Genomic DNA, 17,516 nt, shown 5'->3' with positions numbered 1-17,516 from the left:
CCAGGGTTCCAGATGGCCTCCGGTGTTTTCCTCTTTGGTCCCGAGGCTCAAGTTCGCTCGTGGGTTTCTGCCCACGGGCTCTCCGCAGTGGCAGCGACCAGGAAGATCTCGCTTCCCTCTTCCGGGAGCCTCCGTGCACCAGGGTTCCAGATGGCCTCGGTGTTTTTCCTCTGGAATCAGCAATGTGTGTAGAGAGCAGTCTCTTCTGGTTTCGCAGGCGTGTCTGCCTCTCTGAAGGTTTAGCTTTCCTTCCCACGGGATTTGGGTGCAGAGAACTGTTTATCCGGTCTGTTTCCTTCAGGTTCCGGCGGTGTCTCAGGCAGGGCTCCTGCCTCACCTGGGCCCTCTCCCACGGGAGCCCAGAGGCCTTATACAGTTTCCTCTTGGGCCAGGGATGTGGGCAGGGGTGGGCAGTGTTGGTGGTCTCTTCTGCTCTGCAGCCTCAGGAGTGCCCACCTGACCAGGCGGTAAGGTATCTCTCCCACAGGTTCTGGGAGCAGAGAGCTGCTGCGGGCCGGGATCCGGGTGTGGGCTATGTTTTCTTTATTGCTTATATTTCCATTTTCAGATCTTGAATGGTTTTCTTCATTTCCTTCATCTGTTTGTATTTTCCTGGATTTTTAAAAGGGATTTATTCATTTCCTCTTCAAGGACCTCTATCAATTTCATAAGATTGGATTTAAAGTCATTGTCTCATGCTTTAGCTGTGGTGGAGTATTCAGGCCTTGCTCTAGTACCATAGCTGGGTTCTGGAGGTACCATATTGCCTTGGCTGTTGTTGACTGTGTTCTTACACTGGCCTCTAGCCATCTAGGGGGTTCTTCGTGTAGCCTCTGATAAAACAGGAATCTCCTGCCTGAGTGGTGGTTGGCCAGAATATGGGGGTGGGTGTCGGGGGTAGGTAGAGCTGTTGGGGGTGGGGTGGTGATGTCTTACTTGGGGTCCCTAGTGCTTGTATGGCCTTCACAGTAAGGCAGAAGTCTTCTGCTGAAGTGGTAGGCATCAGATCCCTTCAAGTTGGAGTCAGAGGTGGTTGTAAACTACCCAACACAGATGCAGGGAATCTTAACTCCGGTCCCCTACTAGAACAGTAAATGTTCTTAACCACTGAGCTATCTCTCCAGCTCCCCCAAATTTACTTTATTATTATCATAACCTTTATTTATTTTGTGTGTAGTAAGGGTTCTGGTATGCCACAGCATACATGTAGAAGTCACAGTCCAGTTTCTTTCTCATCCTGTGGATTCTGGGAATCAAACCCAGGTCATTGGAGTTGTCAGCTCCCTTGCCCTCTGAACCATGTCTGTGTACCTCCATCCTAGAATTCTTTAGCCGAATTCCGAAGTGTGACAATAGAATAATACACTTCGAGATGCTCCAAGCTGCAGACTTTCCTCCTTGTACCATTACTGTGGAAGCAACTTGAGTTTGAGCTTTTGCCCAGTTATCCTGTGTGGTCCCTGGGCCAGCAGGATCAGGCCACCTGGGAACTTGTTCGATGTAGAGATTCCCTGGCTCTACCCCAGGCCTCACACATCAGGTGGCTGTGCTGCACATACAAACTGAGGTTTCTGGCTGATTAATGTTCCTTATTTGCATTCAACATGCTGATGAAGATACTTTATTATATACAGAAAAAGAAACATAAGCTAAGATTTCCCAATTTACAATTTTGATGATTCTGTACTTTAAACAATAGTAAGAGGGGGCGTTTTAATCCTTTTATTTGGGAAGCTGTTAAAAATACAATGTCTTCCATTGACTAGTAGAGTAGAAATCGGCTTTAAAAACATTGAGTTGGGTTAGAGGTATAACTCAGTGATAGAATTGTTGTCTGGCGTGCATGAGAGTCTGGGTTCATTCACCAATATAGCAGAACAATAGCAAGAATAACTACCAGATGTGGTGTCACGTGCCTATAATCCCAGTACTTGGACGAAACAGGCAAGAGAATTGCTGCAAGGTTAAGGCCAGCCTGGTCTTTGTCGCCAGGGCCACATTGCAAGATTCATTTCTCAATACTACTACTACTACTACTACTACTACTACTACTACTACTACTACTACTACTACTATTATTATTACTACACTACTATTACTACTACTATTAATAATAATAATAACAATAATAATTTATTCTTATTTTAACATTATATATGCTTCTGGCTCCATGTAGTTTTCAAAACAGGAATAATTTTAATGGTAGATACAGCATATATGTGATGTAAATTTTGGTGCTAAAATTTGTTTTGCACCTGGCATGCTAGTTCATGCCTTTAATGCTAACCAGAGGCAGGTAGATCTCTGAGTTCAAGGCTAGCCTGGTTTACAAAGTAAGTTCCAGACCATCTAGAGCTATACAGTGAGATACTGTTTCCAAAAATAACAACAACAACAACAGCAGCAGCAGTTGTATTAACCTATGTTAATTAGACAAAATGATGGACTTCTTTAGGACAGTCTCACACATGTATATAATGTATTCTTTTATGTTGTTAACCTTTTATTCTTTGTGAGTTTCACATCAAGCACCCCAGTCCTGCTCATCTTGCCAGCCTTTCACCCTTAATCCCCCATCCCAAATAAAAATACACACAAACAAAAGCCAAAAAAAAAAAAAAAAAGCATAGAAAGCATCTCATCATGGACGCTGTAGGATGTCACAGTGTGTTCCATACTATATCCCTCTGTCCATACATCTTCACTTGCCATGTGTCTGGTTCAAGATATTTAGCATTTGTGACAATATCAATATTGGATCCTCATCAGAACTCCTCCCAGTTATCCTTTTGTTTTCTGTATCCTACAGCTTTGGATCAGCAAGACTGTACCTTTTTACATGTCCCAACCAATTGCAGATAATTTAGATTTGAGGGTGGGCCAACTCAGAGCCATAGATCTGGGCTGGGGGATAGCTAAGCTGGTCAGCCTTCCTAGTTTGCCTTTTCTGTATCACCAGGGTGAGTTTTCCAGCACTGCTTTGGTTAGGCCACCCAATGCCACCACTGGCAGGAGTCGAAGTCAGATCTCCTGCTCTTAAATCCTCAGGGCCAGCTCACCTTCACCCATACCTCCAGAGCCAGCTCCACTGTGCCTAATCAAGGCAGAGGGCCCACTTCCCCAAGGGCTGCAGCCTTGGAAGAGCTGGGGCAGCTCTCCCACTCTCAGATCCTTGGGGCTGGCTGACCTGTGTCTTCTCCATCAGGGCCATCTACATCAGGAGATGCAGGGCCTATTCTCCTGAGTGCTACAGGGTTAGCTCTCCAGCTCTCATCTCCCCAAAGCCAGCTCTCCTGACTGCCGCACGCAGGTGGTGAGGGAAGAAGGGGGAGGGCATCAGCCCTGCACCCAAGCCACCTCACAGCATACAAGTGGTGGGGCCAGTTCACTTGACCTCATGACCCTGGGGCCAGCTTTCCAGATTGCTGCAGGTGGTGGAGCCAGCTCACTCTTACCCTTGGGGCTAGCTCACCTGTACCCCATTGACCAGGGCTAGCCCTACTGTGCTGCCCAGGTGAGGTGCAGGGCCAGGTTTCCCAAGTACTGCATCTGGTAAAGGGCAGGAATAGCTCTCCCTAGCTCATGACCCTGTGGGCAGAAGTGGTGAGGGGTGAAGGCATCACTTCTGTGCCCGTGCCACCCATGGGAGACAAGTGGTGGGGTCAGCTCACCCACACTTACACCCTCTTGGCTAACTTACCCACACCCCTGTCACCATAGCCAGCTCCGTTGGGCTGTGTGGTCAAAGTGCAGGGCCTGCTCTCCTGAGTGCTGCAGCCATTGAGTAGCCGGGCCAGTTCTGCACAGCCCCTGGACATCCATGTGGTCCCTGGCAGCTGCCCCAACCACAGACCCAGCATGGTCCCAGGTGGAGGGGCTGGCCATTCACAACACGCTGCTCCCCTCACCCTTGAGTCTTTAGTTCCCTCTCTCTACTTAATGCTCAAGCTGCTCCACTTCTCTTTCTCTCACATCCATACACTTCGTACTCTCACATTGTCGTAGTTTTACTGCAAGTTGGCCACAAGGCAGGATCCTGGGTGGCATCCTTGGTCTCCGCTGATGTGAAGGCAGGTAGGTGCCTTGTGGCCTGCCTGTGCTGTGTGCTGGAGGGCAGGTCTCTGGGTAGCGTGGTGTTCCACGGGTCTCTGTATTCCTTCTCCCATGCTTCCCTACCTGGATTTGATTGATTTGATTTGATTTGATTTGATTTGATTTGATTTTTATGAGTCCTAGACATAAAACAGCTTTGTCCACCAAGTCAGGCAGAACAGAGGAACAAAGGGCATCTGCTCTGCCCCTGACTGATAGAAGAACACCACCAGCAAGGTGTCTCTTTGCCCATTGCCAGGAGGAATGTATTGTCTCAGTACGGTTTCTATTGCTGTGATAAAAACACCAGGACCAAAAGCAAGTCAGGGAGAAAAGGATTTCTTCCGCTTACACTTCCACAGTACTGTTCATCATCGGAAGGAAGTCAGGACAGGAAATCACACAGGGCAGGAACCAGGAGCTGATGCAGAGGCCATGAAGAGGTGCTGCTTGCTGGCCTGCTCCCCCTGGCTTTCTCAGCCTGCTTTCTTATACAACTCAGGACCACAACCACCTGGGCCCTCCCTATCAATCACTACTCAGGAAAGTGTCCCACAGCTAGATCTTATGGAGACCTTTTCTTAATTGAGACTTGCTCTTTACAGATTTCTCTAGTTTGTGTCAAGTTGACATAAAACTATCCAGCACATGCACGTTGATCATATTCATTGTTATTCTCTCTCTCTCCTCCTCCCTTCCCTTGGAGAGACATAAACACTGTTTACCCTCTCCTCATGCAGTCCCAATGACCAGCCACGGTGCAGTTCCATCAGAGTGAGCTCTGGTGCTTAGGGAACCAGTGAGTTTATTGTGCTTTCTTACAGAGCAGACAGTGAGGAATGACAGTCAGGAGTGCGGGTGACTTACTTTAAAGTAGTCACACCAAAGGGCTACACTCAACGTGGATGATCACACTCCTTTGGCTATGTAGATGGAGACCCTTCTCCATTTCCTTTCCGTCTGTGTCCTCTAGGTTCCCACAGACTCCAAGGCCATGCACAATTAGGACAGAATTGCACACATACAACTGGTTGGAAGGGTGACTGGACACTTAGGTAAGGACCCCATGACCCCCTGCACCCTCCTTCCAGGATAGAACTCAACAGTCAGCAAAGCCCAGCTATGGTGATCTTTGGAGAGTGGGCCCAGCCAAACTCCTAAAGATGATAGCAGTTTGGCTCAGAGGATAGTCCTGTATCTTTCCACTTTAATGACTTTTAAGAAGAACCTAGATTCCTAAGGCTCCTGTTTCCAGATCTTGAGATGTGGATAGGATACATGTCCTCAAGTAACTGCAGAAACCAAGGAAAGTAAGAAGGGACCATTGCTGGGGGTTGGCCACAGAGATGTTCTCCAGCTCTCAGTATTGCTGCTGCAAAACACATATTTTCATCTTTGTATTGGCTCTTGTTTTATTGAAACAGGGTCTTGCTAAGGCAGCCAGACTGATCTAGAACTCATGATGATCCTCCTACCTTAGCCTCCAGAGGCCTGAGAGTACAGGCATGTGGTGTTCTCTCTCTCTCTCTCTCTCTCTCTCTCTCTCTCTCTCTCTCTCTCTCTCTCTCTCTGTCTCTGTGTGTGTGTGTGTGTGTGTGGTGTTTTGCTGGGGATTGAATCCACAGTCTTTTGCATGTTAGAATGTTAAACACACAACTACAGAGCCACATATGGGCCTGTTTTACCCTCCAACCCATCCAGGGTATTATTATGTAACCTCGGCTGGCCTTCCTAATGTAGATCAATCTGGCCACAAACTCAGAGATCTGCCTGCCTCTGCCTTCCCTTTGCCAGGATTAAAGTTGTATAACACCACATCCAGCTCTTAAGATTTGTTTTGTTTTTTAATTTTTATTACATTAAAATATTTCCTGCACATACTTGTCTATGTATGGCTGCGGTCTACCAGAAGGCATCATGGAGGTCAGAGACAACTTTTGCTTGGTTTTCTCCTTGCACCATGTGGGTCCCAGGAATGGAGTTCTAGGGGGTGGTGGCGGGAGTGTCATTGGGTAACCTTATTCACAGAGCCATCCTACACACTCTTATTTTTATTTTTTAAATTATGTGAGTGTATGTATGTGAGTGTGGGCTTGTGCATATGAACATTTGCTGGTGAGTTGAGATGAAGGCATCAAATCCTGTGGAGTTAGGCACAGTTGTGAGTTGACCAATATGGGTGCTGAAAACCAAACCGGTCCCGTCCCCCCCAAGAATAGAATGAGCTCTTAATTGCCAAGCTGTCTCCAGCCCCCTACCATCACTTTTATCTTTTTAATGGCTGAATAGTATTCCTTTATATTTGCTTTTAAAATTCTGCCTACTGATTTACTCAGTAATTTATTGTAGAAAATTGAAAATATTTGTATGCTTTTTGTAATGAAAATTCTAAGAAGTAATTTCAAAATAATGGCAACTTGAAGTTTAAAGACCACTGCTTTAGCAAAAAAGGAAATAATCACGAAAGTGTAAGGCTACCTTCCCAGTTGCCCAGTCGCAGTGAAAAGGGAAGGCAAAGACTCCAGGAAGACATACTCATCGCTCATGTGTCTGAGGAGTTTCAATGTCTGCAGATATATGTAAACAGGAAAATGGGTTTTGAGATGCCCCTGGGCTTCAGTGTGCAGGGGTTTCCTTGTAATTGAGTTGGGGACTATGTTAGCAGTGATGTTGAGACGGGCTATAGTTTTCATAGATAATCATTGAGTGGCCTGTGGGAGATATGCATACATGTCTTTCATTCCCAGGCATAGTTTTAACAGATGTTTGTGTGTTTATTGACCACTGACTCCTGACCAAACTCTTGATGAAATGATCTTAACAAAATTAACGATGTAAAAATGTAATTACTAATTTTGAACATTAGAAATTGTGCTAACAAGAAAAACACTGGTAGCGATGTATATCAGTTTATCGAAAACTGAGATGTTGCTAAGGGGAGGGGCCTCTGGGAAGTGTGCTGCCAGACATGTGTTTGTGTGTGCATATGCACTTGGTAGAGGACCAGTCAGAGATAAGTCTTGTCTTCCAGGAAGAGTGGCCAGTGCAGTGACCTCAAAAGTCAAGTAAGAATGAGCAAAGCCAAAAAAAGTGATGAGTGGGGTTTCAGTGGTGCCTCTGTGGGGCTAGAGACAGGGATAGGGGGAAGGCGGTTGGGGGTCGGGAAGAATGAGAAATTGCAAAGCAAGTACCATCTGACTCTGTTTAGTTTCTGTAAATTCAACTTGCGTTCAAAATGAAAAAACAAAATTTAAGAAGTCATGTCAGACAGGAGTCTTTGTGAGGTGCACCATGGAATTGTTTATTATATTGTAAACATTCAAGGGGTAGGGGTGTGTGTGTGTGTGTGTGTGTGTGTGTGTGTGTGTGTGTGTGTGTGTGTGTGTGTGTGTGTGTGTGTGAAGGTTGTCCTGCTGTGGTCTTTTAAAGGATACCAGCAGGAGGACGTGGTTGGGAATTCCTCGTTGCTTCTCAGGCTACACAAACAGGAAGGGTTTGGGCTGGAAGACTTGCTGCAGGGTATTGCTCATGCCAAGCAGAGCCGGTGCTCCCCCTAGCCAACTTGCTTGGTGGCATTTGCCAGAGAGTCATCCCAAGAAGTTTTGCCTAGTGGCTAAACAAGGCTGTCACTATGGTGGCAGGAGCCTCAGGACTGCCCAGGCTTTTGTATCTGTTTCCTGTGTAAAATGGGACCATCACAATAACCCAGTCACTTGGCTGTGAGAAGCAGTGAGTTTCTACACTTACTGGCTTAACGTGGATTCTCTCTCTCGTGCATCTGTTAGTAACTCGGGCCAAGGTTCTGAAGGATATCAACACTTTTTTCCATTTTGTTAAGCTCTTACTTTGAAAACAGTGAAGGAACAACAATAACAAAAGCATCCCATAGGAAAGGAGTGAAGACAAAGACTTGCCCATCTCCTTTTTCGTCTCTTGCCCCTCCATTTAGATACAGTGCTGCTGAGGGTACAAAGTATGGGAATGGACAAACCTAATTTTAGAAAATCTCACATTCTAAAAATGTATTTTTTATTATTTTTAAGAACTATTTTGAGAGAGAGAGAGAGAGAGAGAGAGAGAGAGAGAGAGAGAGCGAGAGCGAGCACAAATGTATGGGGTGCAGGTGCTTGCAGAGACCAGAGGTGTCAGATCTCACTGAAGCCAGAGTTAGATGCAGTCCATTGATTGTGCCTGTTCCTGTGTCCCGTGTAAGCAGGACTCTTGTCCCACACAGGATCTGCTGCAACCCCTCAGTTACATCCATTTACTCTCTTCTGGAGCAGTTCCTCAGGCTTCCTTTCTCTTTTCTAGCTTTAACATTGGGTTTTGTTTTTGCTTATTGAGACATGGTCTCTTACATTGCTTATGCTGCCCTCAAAACCCTGGACTCGGCCTCGCAAATCATGGGCTGCAGGCACACACCGGGCACACACTTAAAGCCGGCCTCTTTGGCAGAGTATTAAAGCCACTCACATTGGGAATGCTATTGGGACTTGGTGTGCTGGGGTTTCCTTGTGACTGATTTGGAGTCCGCAGCATCGGCAGTGAGGTTGAGGAGAGGGTGTTGGTCCCATCTCCTGTTCCCCAGCATCTTTTTAACAGACGTTTGTGTATTTCCTGAAGTTCAGAGGCAGGTGAGACTGTGGAGGCGGGTTGGAGGCTGCCAGTTGAAAGCAGCGGTAAGAAAGAAACATTGATTTTTTTTTTTTTAAATCAAAGAGAATTTATTCCATTTGGGACAGAAATGTTCTTTCAAGGTTTAAAGCCCCCCAAAGCCAAATTCATGCATTCATTTGTGCAGTAATTACTGAGTGCCTACCATGTGAGAGGTGCCGGGGAAGAATAGTGAAAATAAAGAAGTCAGATGTGTTCTTGAACTTTTTGTTGTCATGAGGGGGTAGACAGGAAAACTGTGTAGTAAGTCAGTGAGTGGTAGGGGGAGAATACACAAAGGAGGATCATAGAACCTGACCAGGCTGCCAAGCTGGCCGGAAACCCAAGGGAGGCAAAGAAGCTTCGAGGATCCCTGCTGTGGGGATCTGGCTGGCACTGGGGACTGCTACAGTATGCCTAGAGAGAAGCCCTTGTCAGCGCAGTGGGAGGTGGCCCAACAGTGGGTGCAGCAGAGGCAGCAGGAAAGGGGGTGGCATTTGGGGCTCCAAGAGAACCTGTGGGGTTCCAGCAGCTTCTGGAGAAGGAAGGGTAAAGCCTCTGGAGTTTCTCCGTGCTGAGGTGGGTGGAGGACAGGTGAGGGCTGGCTTGGTGAGATTCCTGTCTCCCTGCACCCTGGGTGGCTGGCCAGATCCATGACAAGCCTGGGCAGACTAGGGCTCGCTCTCTGGAACCACCAAGAGCCCCAGGCTATCTGCCCAGGGCTGCCTGTCCCCTGCCAGCTGAATCAGGCTGTTTTCCAGTGTCAACCTAGTCTTTGTTCCAGGATCTCTCCCCAACCCTGAGAGAGTTCCCTTTGCCAAGGCCCATCTCTCTCCAGTTCAGGCAGCTGACAGCACTACAGAAACAAGGAGACACAGACACTGGTGTCAGCATTGTGCTTTTGTGTGTGAGAAAGTTCCTGAATGTCTTCCACCCACTGACTGGTGTAGTTCTCATACACCAGCACTGCCAGAATAGTGCCGTTATCACCTTCAGTCATGTAGGTGAGGGAAATGAAGCAACAGAGAGGGTTGGCCACTTGCCCTTGATCACACAGCCAGTGAATGCAGACTCAGGGGTTATACCCAGCCTACTTGGCCCAAACCTCTACTCTCATCCTCTCCCTTGCACTACAGATGCCATGACATTTTCCTCAAGGCCCCTGAAAGGTCCAGGATGGGACCCTTCAGTCTCTTTTACGCAGTCTATTGGCTCTTGAATTGTCTGACCATAGGTTATTAGAGAGTCGTGAAGAATGAAAAGCAAGAGTTTTTTTCCCAGAAAGTATCAGGTCCAGAGAATTAGACTTAAGTCCTGGTGATCTAGTCAACATGCTTTACTTAATGCTAACAGCAGCTGAGAAGCAGCTTTTGTGTTCACCCTTTTTAACAGTCAAAGAATCTGAGCGTCTAGGAGGCCATATGCTCAGGGTCACCTAGCAGAAAGGGTGAACTACTTAGCTACTCTGATCCCAAACTCTGATCTCCCCACTATGCCACCCTGTCTCAGAGGTGATGGAATGGGTGATGGAATGTACTGTGTGATCATTGGAAGTCATGAGCTTGGTGTGTCACCTGCGTATGTCAACTGAGCTTGAGAAGAACTGGGCCGCCATCTGGAAAGATCACCAATTTTAAGCTAAAGTGGCCTTTGTTCCAGTTTTGCCTCTGCTGTCTTCAGCATCAGAGTGGATGAGCTTTGCATTCCTGCCACTCTCTTTCTCATTCACAAAAGTGCAATGGAACCACTTCCATCCTGAGACCCAGTCTGAAAGTGTGGCCTGCTAGTTCATAGCTGGATGCTGATGTAAGGAGGGAATGCTATTCCCTTGAAGATCGTACCTGAGTCCCACAAGAGGGGGCATGTGGAGCTCTTTAGAACCATCCAGCTGATTTTGCAACACCAGGGCATCAGTCTTCCCTGTCCCAGTAGTCTTTGTTGAGGCCTCAGCTATGCTACATGTTATTGACAAGAGTGGGAAGGACTTACCATAGCCAGGTGGTGCTAGACCAGAGCATTCGAATGTAGTCTGTTCAGAAAAATGATAGGATTTCTCCCTGAACCCTCCAGACAAGGTTTCTCTGTGTAACAGTCCAGGCTTGCCCTGGAGCTCACTCTGTAGACTAGGCTGGCCTCAAACTCACAAGAGATCCGCCTGTCTCTGCCTCCCAAGTGCTTGGATTAAAAGTGTGTGCCCTCACATTGGGCTCAGGATTTCTTGCTGATTAAAACTGATATTCTTGTCTATAATTCCAGCACTTGGGAGACAAAGGCAGGATCTCCACAAGTTCAACTCCAGCCTGATCTATATAGTGATTTCTAGGCCAGCCCCAGCCTACAAAGTGAAACTGTACCAATTGGACAGACAGACACACAAATAGACATACACCGTGCCCTAGTTAGGGTTGCTATTGCTGTGTTGAAACACCATCACCAAAAACAAGTTGGGGCGGAAAAGGTTTGTCCTACACTTCCACAGCATTGCTCATCATTGAAGGAAGTCAGGACCGGAACTCACAGGGCAAGAACTTGAAGGCAGAAGCTGATGCAAAGGCCATGAAGGGGTGCTGCTCATTGGCTTGTGCCCTGTGGTTTGCTCAGCCTGCTTTCTAAGAGAACCAGGATCACCAGCCAAGGGGTGGCATCACCTTGATCCTTCCCCATCGATCACCAATCAAGAAAATGCTCTATAGTTGGATCTTATGGAGGCATTTTCTCAATTGAAGCTAGAAAACTAACATATTTGACTCCTTGTCAACTTCACTCACACACACACAAACACACACACACACACACACACACACACACACACACACTGCTAAGCTATAACCTTTCCTTTCTTGTTTGTCCTCAAGATCACAGATTAATAACACTGCAATATAAAATATTTTACAAACTTAAAAAATCCCAATCATTGCAAATTCAAACACTTTAAAATTCAGTCTCTTTAAAAATTCCAAAGAGCGGTTTGGAAATCTCTACAGACATTTGATTGTTACAGAGGAAGGGGACACTAACACTCAAGCTGAGGCTCAGCTACCCCAGAATTAGACATGAGACAGACAGTACACTGCACCATAGAATCATCCAAGCCAGAGTAATTGATGGTGGCATCTGAGAAACCTGGATTCAACATCTAACACGTTGTTTACTTATTTGTGTTACCACAGTGTTTGTAGAGGTCAGAGACCAGCTTGAGGAGTTGGTTTTCTCCTCCTACAAACGATTTTCAAGTTATCGTGTGCCTTTACCCCTGAGCCATCCCACAAGCACACCATCCAGCACTTATGAAGTGTTTATAAGAGCAGACATTGTTCTAAGAGCTTCTCAGGTAACTGACTCACTTCATCCTCCAGTACATGACATAAGAACGGTTGCTGTCTTCATTCGGTAGATAGTAACACAGGAGTTAAGTAACTGGACCAAGTTGGGGGCCATAACCCTATTCAAAGTGAGTGAGAAGCAGGCACAGGCAGGCCTTAAGCCCAGGCCTTAAGCCTGGCTCCAGAGTCCACACTGAGCCACTAAGCTACTTAAGGTAGCCACTAGGATTCAAGCTACACTTCCTACTTTGTATCCAGAAAGCCACATACCTAGAAATTTGCATAGAACAAGTGAGAAACCTTTGGTCACTCTGCTGGGAAGGTTGGGTGGTTATAGTTCATTTTATGAGGGGCCAGAGAGCCAAGAGTAAAAGGCTTTTCCTGCCAGGAATGTGGCTTACCTCATGAATTTAATGGTCTTATTTTCTAGTCAGACTTTTGTTGTGTCATCGTAGATATAAAAACAACCGTGGTATACCCTGCCACAGAGAAACACCTGCAAAAGTACATGCGTCAGGACCTCCGCCTGATCCGAGAGACTGGAGATGACTACAGGAGCACCACTTTACCCTACCTGGAGTCCCAGAGCCTCAGCATCCAGGTGACTAACTGCCAAGTCTCATAAATGTTGACCCTGAAGCTGGTTCTGTCTTTTGGCAAGCGCCTGTTGGGGTCATCCCAGAGATAGTCCACAACTACCCGAAGGCCTGAACAGCCTGTGTGACTGAGAAGCTGCAGAGAGAAGTGTGGACAGACTCTGTGGGGTAGAGCCTCCTGGCATGGGCTGGTTGCCGTTTTATTCAGGACAGTCAGGGCAGGCTTTGTGATCTTTCGCCCTTTATGAGGTTCTGGAGTGTTCTACTGTCGTTCTCTGAGAAGTCCATCTCAGAGACATTTTATCTGCTCTGTAGTAGCCCCGTATAGCCTCTGACTCATTGATGATCTATGAGTAAAGGCCTTCTCCTGGGTTTAATGACCTTGATCCAGCATCTTATCTCCCTAGTCTTTCCTGTAGCAATCCAGCCTGCAGGAGATAAGTCTCAGAGCAAACACTTCCTGTCACTCACTTCCCTGTGTTCTGTCCACAGCAGGCTGTGTTCTGTGGTCCCCAGTGTGTGTTTAGTACAGACCTGTGTATACAAAGGTGACAGCAGAGTACTCCGGCTGAGCCAGATACAGGATGCTCAGCTCAGATATCCTGGCAATGCTTTGGGTTTAGGCCCAGTGCCAACCAGAGCCTCTGCCTGGAATTAGCCCCACGTGGCCACTCACAGTTAAACATGACTGATGCGTATTGATGAGTTACTTCCTTGCCCACTCACTGGCTTCAGTGGCTCCTCACTGTTGCTCACTGGCGTTCTCTTTGGGCCTTTTTTATACTCTCTCCAGACTCAGGGTACATGGTAAAAAGAGTATTCTTGTGTGGGACACTCACAGCCGGTCCTCTTTAGTTCAGAAGTGTGGGGGTGCTGTTCTATCAGTTGTAACAGAACTGGGGTGGGGGGACTGTCTGTGCCTGAGGAACATTGTCCCTGTAGGAGGCCTTGTGTTGACAGCCGTCTTTCCCGTATAAGACTGGACGGTCCGGCCAGTGCCACCAACTCAGCATTTGCTCACAGACTCCTTTGGCTCAAGGTCTTTTATTTTCTCCACTCTTTTGTAAAATTCGAGGCAAGGTGTCCTAGTTTCATTTCAGTTGCTGTGATTAAAATATCCTGATAAAAAGCAACCTGGGGTGGGGGTTTAGCTCACAATTCCAGATTCACGGCTCCCCCACAGCTCATCACTGTGGGGAAGTCACAGTGTCAGGAGCCTGCGACAACCCGGCACGTCACATCCACAGGTAAGAGCGGAGAGAGTGAGTACACGCACCCTTCTGCTCAGCTGGCTTTCCCAGCTTTAGCTCAGGCCAGGGCCCCAACCCAGGGAACTGGCGCCACCCACATCCAGACTGAGTCTTCCCACATCAAGGAAATCATTTAAGACAATTCCCTACAGCAGTGGTTCTCAACCTTCCTAATGCTGTGATCCCTTAATGCTCCTCGTGTATGGCGACCCCCAGCCATAACATTACCTGGCTGCCACTTCATAATTGTGACTTTGCTATTGTTGTGAATTGTAAGTAACTGAGATGCGACCCCTACGGAAGGGTCACTCCACCTCCAAAGAGGCTGAGAAACAGCTGCTACAGGCAAGCCTGGTGGAGACTCTCTCTCTCTCTAGGTGATGTTTTTGTTGTGTCAAGTTGATACATAAAAGTAACAACCACACAAAGTCTCATTTAGCTCAGGTTGGCCGCACACTCCCTAGGTACCAGAAGGTGATCTTGAACTTGATATTTTTGCCCCTTTTCCCAAATGCTAGGGTCACAGAAGTATATTACCACACTCAGTGTACGTGGTATTAGGGATTAAACATGGGGCCTCATTCCTACTAGGCAGGCATTCTACTAGGATCTGTACATCCCCAGTCCCTTTCTTGGGGCTGGCACTTGTTCTGTCTTGTGGAAAGGAAGTGCCTCTACATTCCTAGATAACTTGTGTGTAGGATCCTAGAGGGACCGTCTAGAACCTGTTTTCTGTGGGGCTGTTTGTCCATATCTGGGTTTCTAGAGGAGAGGCCCTCGTCTAGTTGACGTGAGTCATGTAACTACCTCACTGTGCACCATTACCCAGTTCTACTTGTAAACAGAAGGAATTCCTCAGAACTCCTTTCTTTCATATCTGATTGACACAAGTTTCTAGCATAACTGGCAGCAGTCTCTTCATTACTGAGTATCTGCTGTACAGGGCTTTAAGCAGGCTCCAGCCGACAAGCTCTTGCTAATGTCCACACATTCAGGGAAGATGGACATGGAGATAGACAGCTGTGATAACGACACAGGCCCATTGGTGTGAGCATAGTGGTGATGCAGTGAGAGGAACCACTGTAGACTTGGAGTCAGCGAGACGAAAGCCTTCTCTTGCGCTCCAGGGGATATATAGAAGTGGTATTGATGTGACTAGGCACCGGTAGGTAACACAGGGCTCAGTGGGGATGGCCCTGGGTGGCCTAGAGGAGGTCTGTGGACTGTGTTCAGGAGACTGGAAGTTCACAGGCACTGGAGGACATTCTTAAAAATAGCAGCAGCAGGCTTGTATCTACTGCCTGGCCCTTTAAGGACTAAAACTGGGGCTTATGCTTCTTATTTTCCGAATAGAATTTTTAACATTTTTATTTTTGTGTTTATGTGTGTGCACATAGACGTGCACCATAGTGTACAGGTGGAGGTCAGAGGATTACTTGTGTGTTTTGGGGATCGGACTCAGGTCATCAAGCCTGGCAGGAAGTGTCCTTATCTACAAGCCGTCTTGGCAGCCCTACATGTACATTTATTATTTATTATTCTGTGCTATTTATTATTCTGTGCTGTTTATTCTCTTTTCCTGCCATGTGTATAGGCGTGTGGTGTGGGTGCACGTCTGTATACACGTTTGGATCTATGCAGGTGTACATGCTTCCCGTACTCGTGGAGGTCAGAGGTTGATGTCGGTTGTCTGCCCCCACCGTTCTCCACTTCATTTACTGAACTAAGAGCGTGTAGATTCAGCTAGGGTAGCTGGCCAGCCTGCCCTGGGGATTCCCGACCTCTGCCTCCTGGGCACTGAGGTAGATCACTACCAGTCACTTTTTGATGCGGACCCTAGGGATCCGAACTCTGGTTGGCCCTTCTGCTTATGTGGCCGGTGCTTTATCTCCTGAGCCATTTTCCCAACTCTAAATATCTGTGATGTTTCTAAGGATGTGGATAGCATGATCAAATTTAACAAGTGCAAATGGAGCAGGACTAGAAACCAGCATGGGTCCAAAGCAGGGAAGGACAAGGAGCCACTCGGGAGGAGGCCCCAGCTGGGTCCCAGGGCTCACAGTGGTGATGCAGAGAGGAAGGACTGTGGGGTGACCCTGGGTCCTCCCAGAGTGAAGAGTCGACAGTGGGGCCTTCTTTAATGAGGGCAGAATGTTGACCACTATGGGAGGGAAGCTTATGTTCAGGAAGACAGCATGCTCAGTTTGGGGATTTCGCACATCCTAGGTGCCAGGAACTGTTGTAGGCATTTTACATACATTATCTCAAATTTTCATGACAGAAAACCACGCCATCTAGTTCCAGCATCTGGGTTCTTAGCAAGCTACTCTGTCTGGTTCCTAAAATTTGAAGTAGTTGTAACTTCCTAGTAGAACATCCAATTACCCAAGATGCACAGACCACATGAAACTCAAGGATGACCAAAATGCGGATGCTTCACTCCTTCTTTAAAAGGGAAACAAAAATATCCATAGGAGGGGATAGGGAGGCAAAGTTTAGAGCAGAGACCGAAGGAACACCCATTCAGAGCCTGGCCCACATGTGGCCCATATATAGAGAGCAACCAAAACTAGATAAGATGGATGAAGCTAAGAAGTGCATGCTGACAGGAACTGGATATAGATCTCTCCTGAGAGGCTCAGCCAGAACATGTCAAATACAGAGGCGAATGCCAGCAGCAAACCACTGAACTGAGAACAGGACCCCCGTTGGAGGAATTAGAGAAAGGACTGAAGGAGCTGAAGGGGCTTTCGACCCCATAAGAAGCACAATGCCAACCAACCAGAGCTTCCAGGGACTAAACCACTACCCAAAGACTAGACATTGACTGACCCTGGGCTCCAACTGCATAGGTAGCAGTGAACAGCCTTGTTGGGGCACCAGTAGAAGGGGAAGCCCTTGATCCTGCCAAGGCTGGACCCCCATTGTAGGGGATTGTTGGGGGGGGGGTGATAATGGGGGGGGGATGGGGAGGGGAACACCCATATAGAAGGGGAGGGGGAGGGGCTAGGGGCTGATGGATAGGAAACTGGGAAAGGGAATAACATTTGAAATGTAAATAATACCCAATTTAATAAAAATAGAAGAAAAAAAAATCCAGTAAGGTCAGGAAGTGGCAGTGGTGTGTCTGGACCTGAAGCCTTCAAGGTCATCTGGTTAAATTGCCCATCTGCAATCGGTCACATCCAGCCTCTGCATCTGCTAGTGTTTGGATTCTCATTCCTCTGGCCAAGAGCAGTGGGGCATTTTCCTCAACCCCTGAGAAGAGGTTTCCCTGCCTGGAAATTGTGACTCACGGCTCCTCCGTGTTAGGTGTGTGAGAACTGAGAGGCATCCCATTTATCATGTGCCCACTGCCGTGGCAGCACAGAAAAGGATTCCAAGTGGAGCTGCATTAGCATACTCAGATAGCACAGAGGAATGGGGAAGAAGTGTGTGCTGCAGACCTGGACAGCACACACAGGGGGAAGCATGGTCAGAGGAAGAATGGAGGGAGGGTGGCAAGGGACCAGATGTCGCATGTGAAGTCCAGGGAGGAAAGAGGACTTACAAGTTGTTGCCCTGTCGCACCGTAGTTCCATGGATTCTAGAAAGCACTGCCC

The 17,516-nt window shown here is 47.4% G+C and overlaps 1 protein-coding gene and 1 pseudogene across 1 annotated transcript in view; one reads left to right on the top strand and one right to left on the bottom strand.

The window, feature by feature from the left end:
* Positions 1–17,516, top strand: part of Dcps (decapping enzyme, scavenger) — a 59,389-nt gene that overhangs the window by 34,389 nt on the left and 7,484 nt on the right. Inside the window, exon 3 of the mRNA XM_032909611.1 lies at positions 12,524–12,669. Coding sequence (XP_032765502.1) covers positions 12,524–12,669 — 146 coding nt within the window. The remainder of the gene's footprint in view (positions 1–12,523; positions 12,670–17,516) is intronic.
* Positions 4,224–4,356, bottom strand: LOC116908385 (annotated as a pseudogene).

Source organism: Rattus rattus, chromosome 8 (assembly GCF_011064425.1).
Source record: "Rattus rattus isolate New Zealand chromosome 8, Rrattus_CSIRO_v1, whole genome shotgun sequence".
Lineage (NCBI taxonomy): Eukaryota > Metazoa > Chordata > Mammalia > Rodentia > Muridae > Rattus > Rattus rattus.
This window is presented reverse-complemented; position numbering and strand designations above follow the sequence as displayed.